A 16665-nucleotide genomic window follows, 5' to 3' on the forward strand; every position below is an offset into this window, starting at 1 on the left:
CATTTGGCTAGAGGCAGTTTCGATCAAACACAGTAATGGATTTATCGTCCAGACGAATTGGGTTTATTTCTTCTGTTGGCTTGACTCTTACAGTTTTCAGTCACTGCTGGATCGAAGAAGAGTTCGCCTCTTTCCAGATGACGTAATATTGGGTTGAGTGGCCGGACGTCGCTAAGTTGAATACGGGGTCGGCCTCAGTCTATTTCAACGACCTGACTGACATGGTGTCCAAAACAAAGGCCAACCCCACAGCTCGATATTTCGTTTCGTCCCAACAAAATTGAAGTGACCAGGAAAAACGCGAATCCCTCGTCTACACGATAGCTCCGGACTTTTTTGTGCAAAATCCAGAAGATGAACTCCATTATTCTGTCGACATTCCATCAAGCACCACTTCATCAGTTGAGAAAGCTTTACCCTTTGAGCTTCCAGACTAAAATAACAGAGTTACTCAAGATAAGATCTTAGTTGATGGAGAATACTCGATAATATGGAAGGGTTTTTCTGTACGTAACGTCAACACTGCGTGGCCAATGCGGTATTTGTTATGTTACTGGAAGGAAGAATCCATTGACTATCTGCTTAATTGTTATTTAGGGTGGCCAATTGTAATCGGCCAAGAAAATGCTGACCGTCTCGGTCGCATTTGTATGCACTCAGGGAGCTTGTCAAAATCATTTTGGAACAAAAACTGAACACCATGAAAACTTTTCCTCTCTCCCCTGTTGTGAAGAGGAGGGTACGTTCATGACCTCTGTGGATTCATTGCTCCCTCTTCTGTCTAAACCTTCCTGCAATACTGACACTTGATTCACTGGCCTATGTGTTCTAGGGACCTGGTTGAACGTAGAGTGCTGGCTCTTTGTCCATACCAACACAGACAAGTGGACAGATCGATTCAACATGAAAAAGGTCTCACAGATCATTGTCTGTACTCCTCATCCACATTCTCAAGGGGTAGCCGTACGTGTTGATATTCCTCGGTAGGTTATCCAGGGAACACTAGACACAGCTCGGACACGGCAGACAATTAAGTGTCATCATGCAATTAGCCTAAATGAAAGATTGCTGTCCTTAGACTAGAGTACCAAGCAGACAGAGCCATTTCTACAATCTATGGATATTCTCATCCTTTTCAAAGCTGAAAAGGAAGAGTTACTGCAACGTTCATTTTGTCTTTGACTGGACACACATAAGGTGGTCTGTGTTAAGGTTGAACTTAATGCTGGGCGGTCAATCACCAGTTTTAATGTCCAGTTCGTTATCAGCATGGGCAGGGCCATCGACATTGTCAGTATGTCTCCACAGATCACAGTGTCCAGGGATTATTGCCTGCTTCGACGAGCCATGGCGTTGAATGGCAAGCGAGAAACATCGCGTGTGACAATGCCGTGACAACCTGTCCACCTCAAGGGAATCTGTCATCGGCGATAAGCACTCCAATTACACATTTCTTACAAACTGGCCAGGGTAGACAGGTACACCAACTTCGTCTTTAACATCCGCCACCGACGATTAATCAATAAGTGTACGGGCATTTGGCACATCACATGTTAAGCATGTTATAGTCCAACAAAGTGTACGGGGTGCCCAGTCGTGGCGATTCATACACATCATTTCCATTTTTGAGAGTACTGATGGCTCAACCAGATCGTGTTCCCATTATCTAAGAACCAATAGCCTGAACAACACATTACCCGTGTGAACTGCTGCAGCCCCGAACAGTCCGCCATTTCGTTGGCGCGTCTTCACAATGTAAACAAAAATAAATGCTTTCTTTGCCGTCACCTATCTCTTTTTCAGACAGATGAGGCAAAATGTTTGTAAATCATCTCAAGCCAATCGCTACCACATCCTGCGCAAATTGTCACAAGACTACGACAAATTATCGTTAATGATGAAAGTAAAGCATTGACCAACAAAAGCCTGTGTCACCTTGCTCTAGCGACGGGGTAATTGGGTTGTGTTTGTGATCTAAGTGGATTATATGTACCAATCCGCTGCTACCATTACTTGACGCTGACACGACGCCTTCGATTAGCCTGTCACGAAGCCTTCATAGATGCCAGGAAGGATCCATTATTTCCACTAACAGAACATGCAAACAAGAGGGGGAAACAGCGGGCCACGATTTGTCCGTTCCTGGGAGAGTAATTGCGTCTAACGTTGTCTTTCATGATCAGTTCAATCAAGACGATCATGTCAGTAATGGCGGCCTTTATCCAATAAGAAAGTTCGTATCACCCGAAGTTGCCAAACACGGGTACATTCTACATACAAAACCACACTCTATTGATTCAAGCTGAAAACTGACCATGTTGACGACCAAATGTTTAGGTTTCACGTCCCTCAAGAACGGCGTGAACTCGATGTTTCCGAAATGACCAGTTTGACTGAGGAAAAGAGCGTTTCCACAAACAAAGTGCTTGTGCACGAGATCATGTGACTCTGAAGCACCCTCTTGTGGCCTCAAGGCTGCTGCCAGTTTTAGTATTATTAGTGTTGCACCTGCAGAGGTCAGGCAACTCGCGGTGTTCTTTGAAACAAACTGAGAAGGCTTAATCAAGATGATATATGAACATGAAATAATGTCAAAGGGGAACAACCTCGTAAACAGTCGTCCTTTTGGCTATTTGAAGGCAGTGATTGCAATTTTCGAGGAAAGAGTTGAAAAAACAGCTTATTCTCCGTGACACGTACGTTTTTGGTTTTCATGCAATTGCAGGATATAAGAAAAGTGGCTGATGACTGAAAGCCATTGACGTACGCGGTTAACACAAACGCTAATCACCAGAACTACTCAGAGATAATCAAAGCATCGAAGTCTCACAAGAACCGAACAACAAGAAAACGGTCCATTTCAAAGAGAACACATCTTTCCATTTCAATGCGCTCATTTATCGTGTTGCCTTTGCCCCAAATTGGTTTCGTTAAATCGGAGAGTGCGTGTGGCGATTAAATCATGCAAATCACGGCCCATTAGGGGGCTCGAGTAGTCAAATAAGATATGAAAGTTACTTAGCGTACGCTTTGAACTGGACTCGTCGTTGACATGTCAGACGGAAGCAGAAAATGAAATTTCAGATTTGACAGACCCGGAAACGAATTCCTATATAATTCTACAAATAGATGGAAAATTGATGGAGGGCGCTCCGGATCAATGTCATGAGTTATGATGCTTCCCATGGGACGGTTCCTTGTAGTTTGGCGCTTCTTGAGTCACTGGCGCCTGAATGCATCATTGCCATAAACGCAATGAAGTGTAAATAAACCCAATCGTAACTTTACTTACTTACCTATGCATGTATATCTGTGTACGATCCCTGATTTTACGTGATCGCAGCGATAAACTCTCTTGCGTGTCTACTTTTGAGATGATCTATTGAGAACAGTATCCACGTCTGAAAGGCACGTTTCCAAACCCATCCCGCCTTTGTTGAGACAAAGGAAACGTGAGGTAAACTGGCAATAAGACCATTCACCCAGTGTGGGGGCAGAGAAATGTACTTCTTGTTTTGAGTAATACAGGTAATTACTTTGGCTTGACTTTATTGTTTGGATTTTATAATTAACCCTCTCTAAAAGCATGATATGTGACGGAGGTGGTGATGGGATAAATTGGGCTTCATCTAAACGACCTCGGGTCCAGTACCGCGATACAATTAAGCATTAAAAAGCTTGGTTTCACTTCCAAAACACATGCAAAGCTTAAAATCAACCAATAGTATGTAGGCGTTTTGAATTCCTCGGGGTTGTATCTCCTCCACGCTCTTAATCGGATTAAAGGTCTGGTCGTCGTGCAAGTGGAGGTTTCTAGTGACACAAACATCGGGGAGTCGAATTTCGACCTTTAACATGTCTTTTTCGGATGGCATCTTGTTTTATTCGTGTGTGACATTTAAATCCGAATATTACACCTGCAATGTTGTTGGCCAATGCATTATTCGATTCTCATCATGTGACCTGTGTTATCACATCTACTAGATCCAAAAAGCAATGTCGGATCCAAAATAGTCGTATTGGATCCAAAGTAAAGGCCAATTTACATAGAATCTTGGACATTTGACCTCTTTTAAAGGACACTCTAACTGGCCAATTTTGATTTTGCAGTTCGTGAACATTTCTTACAAAAATAGACTTTTTATGATTTTTCTTTTCGCGGGTTGCGGAGTTTTTTTCGTTTTCCAATAAAAAAAACTTCGCAATTTTATTTTCGTGAATCGAGATTATTCGGAAAACGCCCACGACAGTTTGATAGTATTTATTCCCCTCCACCGGAAGTGGCTAGATGGATAGATAACAGGCGGGCAGCTCCGGAAACCCTCTTGCCTTTGAACAGATTACATTACATGTCAACATTAGCGGATCAAAGTCACGTCCAACAACTGTCTGCATCACGTATCTGTCTCGTCGCCTACTCATTATGTCTTTGTGCTGGATATGGTCTTCTCGGTCCGATGTCCTCGTATCCAAAACTAGAGAACAGTTTGTATATTTGTCTAACTACTCACTGATACGTGTATGATTGTCCGAGTCTCATGCAATTTTACGCACGGCTGACGCAGGGAGTTCCGTCGGGCCAGAATCGACAATGGTAAAGTATTGGAAAAGTTTCTCCGGGACATTTTCGTTATATCTCCAACGACAAGAAAATCGGACGACAAGCTGCCTCTAAGGTACATGTAAGCAAGGTACATGTACTTGAGTGGTTATTTTTCTTGAATGTTAGGGAATGACCAGTCGGCATTGGTCAAGCAAGTGTTAAGATGATTGGAAACTATCTTCTTCTAGGTTAAAAATTGGTTACGTCTTGGCTAAAAGATATAAACTGAAGTTATCTTTGCAAAGTGACCTACATAAGTTGGAATGTTCGAAAATCATTACTGTCATTAGAATATTTTGAATAAGGGACACACAATCAATTAAAAGTCTTTTCGCCAATAAAAACTACAATCCTTAACCCGTGGTACACCCACTTATAATTACTAGTATTGTTGCCTCTCATTAAAATCACATTTAGACAGTTCAATCTAATTTAACCAGAATCAAACGACCTGGTTTCTTCCGCATCTCAGGGCGGATTCACACGAGTCGATGAGAGTGCCGTAATCCGGCAGTTACCGGACGCCGTCTCGTTGTACTTACGATGATGAATTACCCTGCACGGCAGTATATAGACAAAAGGAACAGTTCAACATATCAGTTGGGGTTCGCAATATAGACAGAAAGGGAGTGGTTCAAACTTTAATTTTAATGAGTTTCGGAAACCTAATCCTCAGGCAAAGGTTGACAGTACACGACGAACTTTTATACTCACCAAGTAAAGGGAGGGGTTCAAAATAAACTTTGATTAGAATTGTAGCACAGGTTGTAAATTGATTGGTTGTCGACGTCAGCATGGACAGAGACCGGTTCAGAATTCACTTTGATTCAAATTGAAAACAGTCATGACACAGTCAGTTTCAGCAGTAGATAGCTAATATCTAATTTATTCTGAACAGAATCAAATGCCACTTTCAATCAAATTTCAAACAGAGAGATGAGTTGCTGTTAAATTTGCGATCGCCGTGGTAACAAGACTACCTTCAGCCTGGTCAATAGAAATGGCCTATTTGTTGGTACGATTGGCATTTTGGTGATTCATGTACATGTACATCATTTTCCAAAACAACCACGTTTGCACCGCAGGAGTAATCTACATTAACAAACAAGCTTGGGGACTAACGAAGTTTTTTTTGTGGCAAGAGCTGCTAGGAAAGACGTTTAGTGGAATCAGAGTTTAATGTTTAATTCAACAGAATGACATTTGAGTTACATCAAGTATGGATCTGTACTTGGTTATATGGGTCTAAATAAATTGCCGCCCACATCTGCTACAGAGCTCCGCTATTTTATGTGAATCTATCGCCTATTAACAGTCAATAGTGGATCAGGTTTCAGGGAGATCTGAAGTGCCAACACAATTATTTCCAGCATAACATATCCAAGGTCAGTGTAAATAAAGATATCATTTTGGGCACGTTACTAAGAAAAAGCCGTGAACGGCCAGTAGATGTTGTAGTTCTGAATCAAAAAAGCCGATCATGGCCTACAACTAGAATCGATTTGCACGGTAACATGGTAGCGGAGCGTATTTATAGTAACATGGTAGCAGAGCGTAGTTATAGTAACATGGTAGCAGAGCGTAGTTATAGTAACATGATATCAGAGCGTAGTTATAGTAACATGGTAGCAGAGCGTAGTTATAGTAACATGGTAGCAGAGCGTAGTTATAGTAACATGGTAGCAGAGCGTAGTTATAGTAACATGATATCAGAGCGTAGTTATAGTAACATGGTAGCAGAGCGTAGTTATAGTAACATGGTAGCAGAGCGTAGTTATAGTAACATGGTAGCAGAGCGTAGTTATAGTAACATGATATCAGAGCGTAGTTATAGTAACATGGTAGCAGAGCGTAGTTATAGTAACATGGTAGCAGAGTGCAGTTATAGTAACATGGTAGCAGAGCGTAGTTATAGTAATATGGTAGCAGAGCGCAGTTATAGTAACATGGTAGCAGAGCGTAGTTATAGTAACATGGTAGCAGAGCGCAGTTATGGTAACATGGTAGCAGAGCGTAGTTATAGTAACATGGTAGCAGAGCGTAGTTAACAACTTGGGATACTCCATAAACAGATGGATAAGTTGCCGGATGGTGTATCGCTTCTGGTTGTTTCCAATATATCTGCGTTTCCATATAACAGGCAATTTTAGAGTCCATGACTTCTTATAAGGGGAAATAGAGAATATCATGCAAATACGTCTTTTAGGAATCCAAAACCATTAGGTGAAACTATAAAAAACAGAAACATTTAGAAGGGTATCACCCGCGTAGGCTCCGGCGTTACATAAAAAGTATGAGAGCTGAGCGTCGCCTAGGACATTACTAGGTCTATAAACAATGCTGGGCGACATGGTAATAACATTACTGTCCCCTCACACCCATGTGTATTGGTTATCGTGGCCACGAGTCCGTCGGAGTCACGTTAACACTATCAAAAATATCATAAATAATTTGATAACAGCTCTGGTACGATCGGGGCTAATAAGGGATATAATTGGTACCTCATCCAAACCCAACCGTTAGGAATATTGAGATATATGCCAGGGACCAATAAACATTTTGCCTTCGTCTCACCCCTTCAGCCAATTAGTCATAGGTAGAGACGCTGGGAGAAGTCTGTGCTTTCTCTCACAATCCTCAGCATCGTTTTGCTCTAAACCACGTAGTCACGTATTCAATGAAATTCACCTCGCCATCTGCTTTCCATTGTCAATCCAATTGATAACACTTAACGAAACGAAAAATTCTAGTATAGCAATTTTCTGCAGAAAATGAGATTACGAGATTTCATGGCTTCTCAAGCGTTCTGGTGATATTGGCAATGATACAGCGATTATGGATGGAACATGGCACATTTGATTCTTATTTCACAAATTGTTGGTGTGTAATTGATAACTTTCAGTGACCCGCAGCAGGAATTTGTGTAACTGCTATTTCACTTAATCGACAGAGTCGATCAAATCGTGAAAAAAGTCATTTGTAAGTAATCATTCGTATATGGCTGATGGCATTCCGTGTAGCTTGAAAGAGTGCATTTATTGTGCAACGGCGCAACAATAGAAATCGAAAGGAAAACACGAAGGAATACCATATGAACTGGTTAACATTTAGGATGCGAGGGGCTACCGTTGAAGCCGAAGTTTGTGTTGTAAAATTGGACTTTTTCAACCATTTTAATATTGCTTTCCGTTTGAGGCAGGACATACATACTCAACCGTTGCATGAACATTCATTGAGGGAGTTTGGGTGCTTGTATAATGGGCGTAGATTGCGTCAGGGAGTCCCAAATAGAAACCTATCGTCATCTCCTGCGGTTGGTACACCAGCTGATAAGAGACGTATCCGGAGACGACAATTAGTGTTGTTTCCATCACAGTAGGAAACGTATACTGTTCACGGTTAATTCGGGACGTATATCTTATACGCAAACAGTGAATCTTTGTTTTAGCGGCCTGCTTTTTTTGTTTTGAGCTAGATCAGCAATTCCTTGGTCGATTAAGATTCTTCACGTAATTATCCATCAAATCGTGAAGAAATCCTTGAAGACGCATAAGTGGGTTACCACAGGTAAGTGGTTCGATCATCAAAGGAGATCTAGCTGACATTGCCGAGTATGATTCAATTGGCGTAAGTGTGGAGAGGATGTTAATTAACGATTTCTCCTATAGGCGCACCGCTCTCTGATATCATAAGCGCCATTCTCCTCGCGCGTGACCGGAACTATAATTATTGATGTCGTCGTTTCGCCCCTGCGTAAATTGGCCACCATTCCATCCCAATGGTGGAGACTCGGCCAATTCCTCGGGGCCATTGCATTATTATAAAACCAATGTACATCTTGATGCGGGAACATCGTTTCAGTTGATACTCCAGTTACATCTCCAAGATTTCTAAACATTACACAATAACAATGCTGAATGTTGAAAACGGTGGCCCATATCGTAGTTACAATTGATATCTACAGTCAATTCAAATCTCGTATAAGAGAACACAAATGTCTCATTAGCGAACAATACTTAGACACATTTTATGAAGGCTGATTTATCTTGTATATAGGAGTATATGATTTAAAAGTCTCTATCCAGCGAATCTTTGAATAATGCGCACGATTTGAAGATTAATGATCTAAACTACGCACTTTAAACGATCTTGTCATGAATCATTGAAGTTGTTCTGAAAATCAATACGATAAGACGGGAGATGTTGCATTTAAACATACCAACAACCACTACATTCTTTTTGTGGATTTCGCGAAATAATGTCGTTTCGAGAGAATGAAAATCGCTAAACTTTACTTCTTTTATTGAAAAAAATCAAAGAAGAGATTTTGAAGTCAACCAAAATAGAAATTGTGAGAATTTAAAAAAAAGATTTTTTGGCGAATTGCAAAAATAGCCGCGAACGTTTTCTGGTCTACGGTGATGGACGAGGACTTCACCTGGGGCAGAAATAATTTTTAATATAATCCCATACCCTTTTTAGTATTTAATTCCCATTTAAATGATAAGGTAGTGCTCGTGCTGTTCATCAGATGATTTGGATCTGTGGCTCATAAGAATAAATCAAACATACATGAGGTCGTTGAATTTGAAAACCATTTGAATGTTCTGCGTACTAAGCTTATGTCTTATTCTGTATAACAAGTTGTACTGATCATCGAAAGCCAAAAAAATGATCCACACAGGCGGCTTAAGTTAATTTCCATGGCGGAAACTTCCATTAAAAAAAGCTTTCGGAAGCCTATAAAGGGTAAGCCATAGTAATATCGGGCTACATCTTCATTGAAAAAAAATCGAATACAAACTTTACAAACGTAACTTGATATTTTCCTAGTGAAACACCTCAGCTGCAATACTGTTCTCAGAGAGATGTTGCAAGCATCATCATCATCATCATCATCATCATCATCATCATCATCATCATCATCAATATATTATGATTCGGCTAGAATGAATATGAAATGATCTTTTGCGTTCTGAAAGTAATTGTATCATTGGAGATAATCTAAATAAGTAAGACCGTCGTGCGGGTCAGGGCTTAGCATTTTTTTCCGGATAAGGTAAGTTTCTCATTATTCAAACCAATATGCCCTATCGATAATGCAATGCTGCTACGGCGACGGGTGATACTTCAAAACCAATTCATTATCAATCGCTTCAACGTTAGTATAATACAAAACAAACGCGGTAAATACAAACGCGGCAATTGTTATGGAAAGGAAAGGAAAAAAGGAAAATTGCATCTGTAGATAGTCATATTGTCATCATCATTTCCCAGTTATTCTGATTGGAAAACATAAGACCACATAAACAGTGGATAGCTGGGACCATAAAGATTTTTTTCTTATAATAGTATGCATTTCTGGTAATATGCTCGACTACCTTGTAAGTCAGTTTGGTTTTGATGAAATCTGATAATATCAAGATGGTGGCCGTGAAATTACCGCCAGTTATACATGTAAGGTTTCGCATTCAGCATCTACGGTGGCTGGGAAAGGACATCATGCAATTTTATCTCATCATGCAATTTTATTTTTTCAAAATAATCTTGGAATTCCGACTTTTTATCTCATGATGCAATTTCATTTTCTTTTTTTTAGTATAAAAAATAATCTCGAAACGCACAAAAAAAGCGACGACAGTCGGGGTAATTAACTGAAACATACTGTGCTATCGTGTTACTTCGTAAGCAAGATGATGATAAACGTCACGCTGCTTTTTATTCGTTGTTCCTATTGGCGTTGTATCAGGCGACATAAAAAAATCCCGTTGTTTTCCTTAGACCTTGTCATTAGGTGACTGCAATACACGTGGGTTGGTGACGCGCTTTTTATCAAATAATAAATGTCTTTTGATAGCAAAACTACATGTAGTACTGCCGATTTGCCTCGAAAACAAAACACTCACAAGCCTCATAAGGTCAACAACATTTCATTCTCCATTACCAACTAACGCCGGGTATTTTTCATCATACGACGAGATAGAAGCAAGATTAAAAAACTGAGCAATCTCTAAACCATTCTATCATCTTCCATTATCGTTAGATAAGGGAATTCCGTTTCGGTGACGGATATAGAAGTAGACGAAGTTTCGTAAATGACAATACCTTCAATTGGTAACTTGATAAAGATGCTTGTGCCGTTTTCAATGGTTTCATCGTAATCCAACTCCTACATCAATCCAGTGACAAAGACGACTTATGTCCCATTTTTTAGCAGACAGAGATGGGACTTCGGTTTAGATCAAACAAGGTTAGATGGAGCTCTGTTTTTTTGTTGGCGATGGGATGTATTTTCTGCTTTAATAAGCCGCCAACCGCATCATGATCATAGTGTCTGCCTAATCTGATTGGACCGAGAACAGCAGCGGATGCATGAAAGTACAAAAATAATAATTTCGCAATCATCCATTAAATCGTTGGAATATTGCCTCCAACTTCTCCCAAGTTTTTAACTAGGCTAAAGCAAGCGGATGATCGGTCTGACCTACATGCACATGTAGAGCAGTTATTGAAAAGGCGTCTTATATCTTCTATCGCATTCCTGTCAGGAATGCTGGTATCGACGCTCGTGACAGGAGAACAATATGGCGGATGGCATTTTCTTCAAGGCTATTCTTAAATCCAAACGGGATCGGAGGTGAAGTGGTGGGTGGTCGTTGATAGCTCTGTCTCGTGCCGTTAATGGATTGTACCAACTTGTTTCAGAACTAAATGGGGAGAATTTACTTACCTAGCATCTTTAGCACTGCTCTTCGGGACTGCATTTGTGTTGACGTAGCCCGGTCATCTGAGGCCCGGCGTGATAATCCAGAGCGTTTAAGTGTTATTCCAATCAGAATATAAAGTACTGAAATAATGCACATTGGAGTAACAAAGAATAGAAAAGCAGAGATTTGAAATAGTGGCACAGCGTCTGCAAACTTTTCCTGAGGAATGTTACAAGTCAAACTAGCTTCTATGGGAGTGACATTTCTATAGGCAGCATAAAAAAGGTCCACGTAGTGCATATAGGGGGAGGCACTGCAGCACGCGATGACCCAAACCAGCAGTATGACCTTGACAGCACGTGATAGGTTACTGATCATCTGCGCTTTAATTGGGTGGCAAATGGCGATGTATCTTTCGACTGTGAAGGCGGTGATTGTTAGGATGGAAGCAGCGTAGGTTGTCTCGGAGAGAAATGTCTTGAAGATACAGAACGGCTTGCCAAATATCCACGGATATGCTTGCCAGATGGAGAACAGCTCGGGTGGAAGGGCTACAAAGAGAAAGAAAAAGTACGTCTTATTTATTTTGTGGATATGCCCGGGTGAGGTGTGCACAGCGCGCGGTACGTACATGCATAATTGATATAAACCGCTCAGCTTCTGAAAAAACCGAAGCAGCATAAAATATACCGTGAAGGCAAAAGGCCTCTACGTGGGGATAGATCATCATGTCGATTTCTTATGAATTTTCCAATTACATTGTAAATGTTGTAATCAATATTCCTGCTGTTCTAACATGATAAAGCAATTAACCACCATCCAGTTACCAATTGAGGGAGCTTTTTAAATTCTGCGTGGGCATCCATTACGCTATAAGCTTCAGAGGCCGACAAGACTGATACTCCGTGGTAATTGAAGATGTAAATTTTTTCGGATTATTGTTGATGGGAAGGTAATGGTTTGTTTTAGCTCCGACCGATGGCCCTATTTTTTCGTAATCCTTTGTTAGGTGTCTGATCATAGTGAAAATATTGTTATAGTTGAAGGCTATTTTTGAAGGGAATGCAAAAACATGTAGCACATTTTACGTCATCTTCGCCTTCATTTCAGAATTATTCGGGAATTTCCGGAAAGTGGTGGAAATTTTCGGGATTTTTCGTGATGTCGAGAAAAACAGCTAGACCGTGCTATGGCGTATTCTGTTTCCGAAAGTAGGTCAGTGTAGAAACTGAGGCACATAATAGCTCATTGTTCATTTAAAACATTTTTTACAATCCGATTCATCCACCAAATTTAGTTCATTCTGCGTTGGTATTCGATTATGGGTTGAGAGTTTGCCCCTCGCAGACTCCACCAACCGCGTGCTTTATAGCCTTTCCAGCTCATGACTGTCAATATCCCAGGAGTCTGAGGCTCATAAATCAATGATGAGACGACCATTGATCCCCTCTAATATGATCGAATGCATTTAGGTGTAGACACGCTTCACACGCCGGTCGAATAGGATAAAATCCCAGTAGCGAACCTTATCAATCTTACTAGTTTAAGATTTGTGATTTCATTCATGCAATCATCATGACCTTGTTTTTTTCAACCTCAGGCAATTTTTTTTTTAATTTAAATTTTAGATTTTTGATTTCCTTGAATGAAACTTTGTCTCTTACCGGCTTGCCAGTCGGATGTTGGCAAATGTACAATATTGCAAAATTATAGTCCTCACTAAGTGTGACGAGAAGTTGTGATACATGTAGTGCACCAACGGTATGGCGCGTAAAGGAAAGGGTAAATTACCACGAATCTTTACTGGTAGGCTACCCTGTAGTACAGCATGCAGTGTCAGCTACAATCCACGTGGTGGTGATCTTGAGTTACAATCCAATGAATCCAGCAGCCCAGTGATCCAGCGTTTTCGAATACCCCTCAAACAAGCCGACAATTCAATTTACTAATGACGCCGTCTTGAAGATGGCCGGGAATAGTATGAATTCTTTATTAGCGTTGATCGCGGCCTTGGATTCCATCCGTCGATTTTAATCAAATTTGAATATGGTTGGAAGATGTTTTCAGGAGTAGAAAACGATGTGATGGGATGAAATGCTTGTGGCTATGATAGTGATATTAATAGGTCACGATCAGCCAAGACAGTGCGCAGTATACACATATAAAGAGTAACGATTTTGATCTTCTAAAATAGGAACTTCCCAGAGTCAGCCGGAGGTTTCAATACAAAGAAATGGCAACCTTTTCTGAGAGAGTCGAATGCCTCATGTTCCGTCACAAAAGCGAAGACAACCTCAGTGCACTGAACTTTACCCGTTACTCTCTATTTGAACAAAGTCAAACAAACTCGGAAAAGCTGACATTTGTTAAATGGAAATAAAAAGGTATGATGTCTGCCCACGAGTCAACTTAGATTATAAACATAGCTTTTATCTGGCTTCTATGGAATACTGAAAGCAGAGGCTGCAGGGCACTTTTACACCGCGCTGGCAACACCATTATCAGGTCAAAAATTAGGAATTAGTTTTCTACGCAGTGCCAGAGTCTTTCAAATAAATTATTTTATTATTGTATTTAAAAGACTCTGGGGTTTTCATGGTCGACACCCTGAAGGAACTGACTAAGCCACCACAGCAGCAAAAGGCAATCTTTATTGGAGATAAACAACGGTTGCCTCCTTGCCGAACAGAGTGCGATCATCGAACGAAAAACAAAATATGATTAATATCTGTACACCAGATTCTTTCTATCTTAAAATGGCAACCGGGCAAGACAATCAGAAGACAGCAGTGTGACCAGATCCTACCTCAGGATGAAAAGCAATGAAAGAGTATTGTTCATTTCTGGTATGCGTAAAAACAATAACATAAAACAATCAACTGATTTGGTGACGACAATATTCAAGTCATAATTTCTTCTCTTATGTGAAATGTAATGCCGCGCGTTGTGCTACCATGTAATGCCGCGCGCTCTGCTACGGGATGTTGTAACGCCGCGCGCTGGATACCATGTAACTACGCTCTGCTACCATGTAACGCCACGCGCTGGATACGGGATGTTGGTTCTAATAAAGTGGGATAAAACCATCAGCCGATACCCAGTTTAACGTTAGGTTTGCCCCTCCAGAGGCGGTAAATATTGACCTGGCAGTTTATAAGAATAGTGACTGCTGGTCGTCAACAGAGAGATCCGAAAGAACCAACTCAACAACTTAATATCGATTTCATACTTTTCAATAGGTAATTTACAACTATAGGATAAGATGGATAGAGTGAAGAGTTCCGAATTAGGCCTAGGAGAAGATAGAAGAGGAGACGGGAGATGACCTACCTTTGCCATGGAGGGACGGGCTCATACCAGGGACGGGCACACACATGACCGGTTCATTAGAACTCATTGCTCAGAAACGCTGCTGGGGAATTCGGTGGAATTTAGTTACCTTTAGAAATCAGCCACGTCCCATGGCATGCGTCCATTGCCTAGGTCGGTCGAAGGGAAAAAAGCGATCTCTAGTTCATGGTCCATATGTGTCATATGTGGAGTCAAACGTGTCATCAGACCATATAAAATGACCAATCAGAAAGTGCCAACGCATTAAGTTTAAAGCATTGAAAGATACACTCGTGATAAACGCATGTTGTTATTACCTGACTCACTACTGGCTAACCTTGATAGATATCAGATTGGCTATCGCAATTAAATATTAAACCACCTGTCTGTCCTCTAAGATGTTGTTGACAAGATACAAGCGTCTAGACGCCAGCCTTAAAGCTATATTTTTATACGCAGTAGTCTTACATGAAGTCTCACAATAATTGTCATTATTTTTCTTCAATCGTGACATAAATTCATGACAGATAAAGCTCTAGCCAAAATAAGTTACTCTTCATGTAAATGATCAAAAAAGAAAGCAAATGTGTGACAAAGTGTGGGAAAAAACGATAGACAGAAAATATTTGATTCAGCTCACCGCCTATACTGGCGCATCATAAAAACTCATTGGCGGCATGTCGTGTGTTTGGACGATTGTCTTTGAAACTAAACGCGAGACAAGTCCCTCTTTAGCCATACAGCATATTACATTTCTCAAGACTTTGATTACATTTCCCGTCATGTACGGCCAGGTGCGTAGCGAGAGGGAGCAGGGAGCAAATGCCCCTCGCCAGAAGTCTCAAAAATGTGCTTTTTACCATGAGTTTGGTAAAATAATTTTAAAAGTGCTATCCTGCGCCCCCTAATTATTCATCTGATTCTTGCTGCACTTAAACATACTCCGAATCATCACCACGGGAAGGGCACGGCAACGTTAGCTATCACATGATCAGTACATGTACGTCTGAAGCGATCAACGACATTTAACGAAAAGCGTATTATTGCCGATGTGACGCTTCACTGCCCTTGGGGACAGATTCTTTTTCATGTACGCTTTTTACTCAATTATACCCAGCTATCGCCAGGAGGGTGATGATGCAGTGGAAGAAGCAAGAGTTATCAACACTGTGTGAAAACACTGAATGGTGTTTGGTAAGGCGAATTATGTGATTTTTGCATCAACGGGAGAGCCACGAGACGCACTGATGGGTACTCTTTCATTCACGAATGGCACAAAAGGTAATGACGAATGACACTAATTAAATTTCAAACCTAAATGCTTCTGCTGATGTAACAAAATCGGTGATAATCGCTCATGTGTTGTACATACCCTTGCTGGACTTGGTTGGAAGTGCGCAAATAATGACAGGCTGTCACCCCTAGACCAGGTAATATGACACTATCATCACCAACATTCGATGCAAATGAAATTTACGATTGTAATTTTGCTTAAATTGGCAATTTAAATCGCGTTTGCAAAGTTTGTTATCTGTTAACACGACAGAATTATGCCTGAATGCATCGTTGCTAAGTTTCGTTTAATTAAGGCATCTCACCTCCTTTTAATTGCTTTAAAAGGAGGAATAAAAATAGAGAGGATTCTTGTTTGTATTGCAAATCAAATGATATCAACACGAATGAAGTCAGCGGCCTGGCTTCAAACAAGGTGTATAATTAACGCATTTTTAGTGCGACATAAATCCTGAAATCAAGATTGAAAATAACCTAATTTATCGTCGATGCCCGATAATTCTCTCCGCAACAGATACATGTATGTTCAATGTCCCAGCTTATCTGATAAAGTAGGTTTTGCTGAATAATATTAGGGATAAACCTCCAAGGGGTGCATATTTGTGTTGACTGAAAAATAAACCCTAAACGTTTTTCAAAAGCTAAAAAACCTTTATTTCTAAGAGTCGAATATAGTATAGGAGTAGTTGTCCCCTTTCTGCTCCCTTTGGCACAAAGATGTGCCGTGGCTAA

General features: G+C 40.7%; 1 protein-coding gene across 2 annotated transcripts in view; it reads right to left on the minus strand.

The window, feature by feature from the left end:
• Window positions 1–16665, minus strand: part of LOC135488159 (pyrokinin-1 receptor-like) — a 94658-nt gene that overhangs the window by 29690 nt on the left and 48303 nt on the right. Inside the window, exons 1-2 of one of the 2 annotated variants that reach the window (XM_064772634.1) lie at window positions 14750–14806; window positions 11334–11861 (exon numbers count right to left, since the gene is read on the minus strand). In XM_064772634.1, coding sequence (XP_064628704.1) covers window positions 11334–11861; window positions 14750–14786 — 565 coding nt within the window. In that variant the 5' untranslated portion in view covers window positions 14787–14806. Of the gene's footprint in view, window positions 1–11333; window positions 11862–14749; window positions 14807–16665 lie in introns of those variants that run through there. The other variant, XM_064772633.1, reaches the window with a different exon arrangement.

The sequence above is a fragment of the Lineus longissimus genome, chromosome 5 (genome assembly GCF_910592395.1).
Source record: "Lineus longissimus chromosome 5, tnLinLong1.2, whole genome shotgun sequence".
Lineage (NCBI taxonomy): Eukaryota > Metazoa > Nemertea > Pilidiophora > Heteronemertea > Lineidae > Lineus > Lineus longissimus.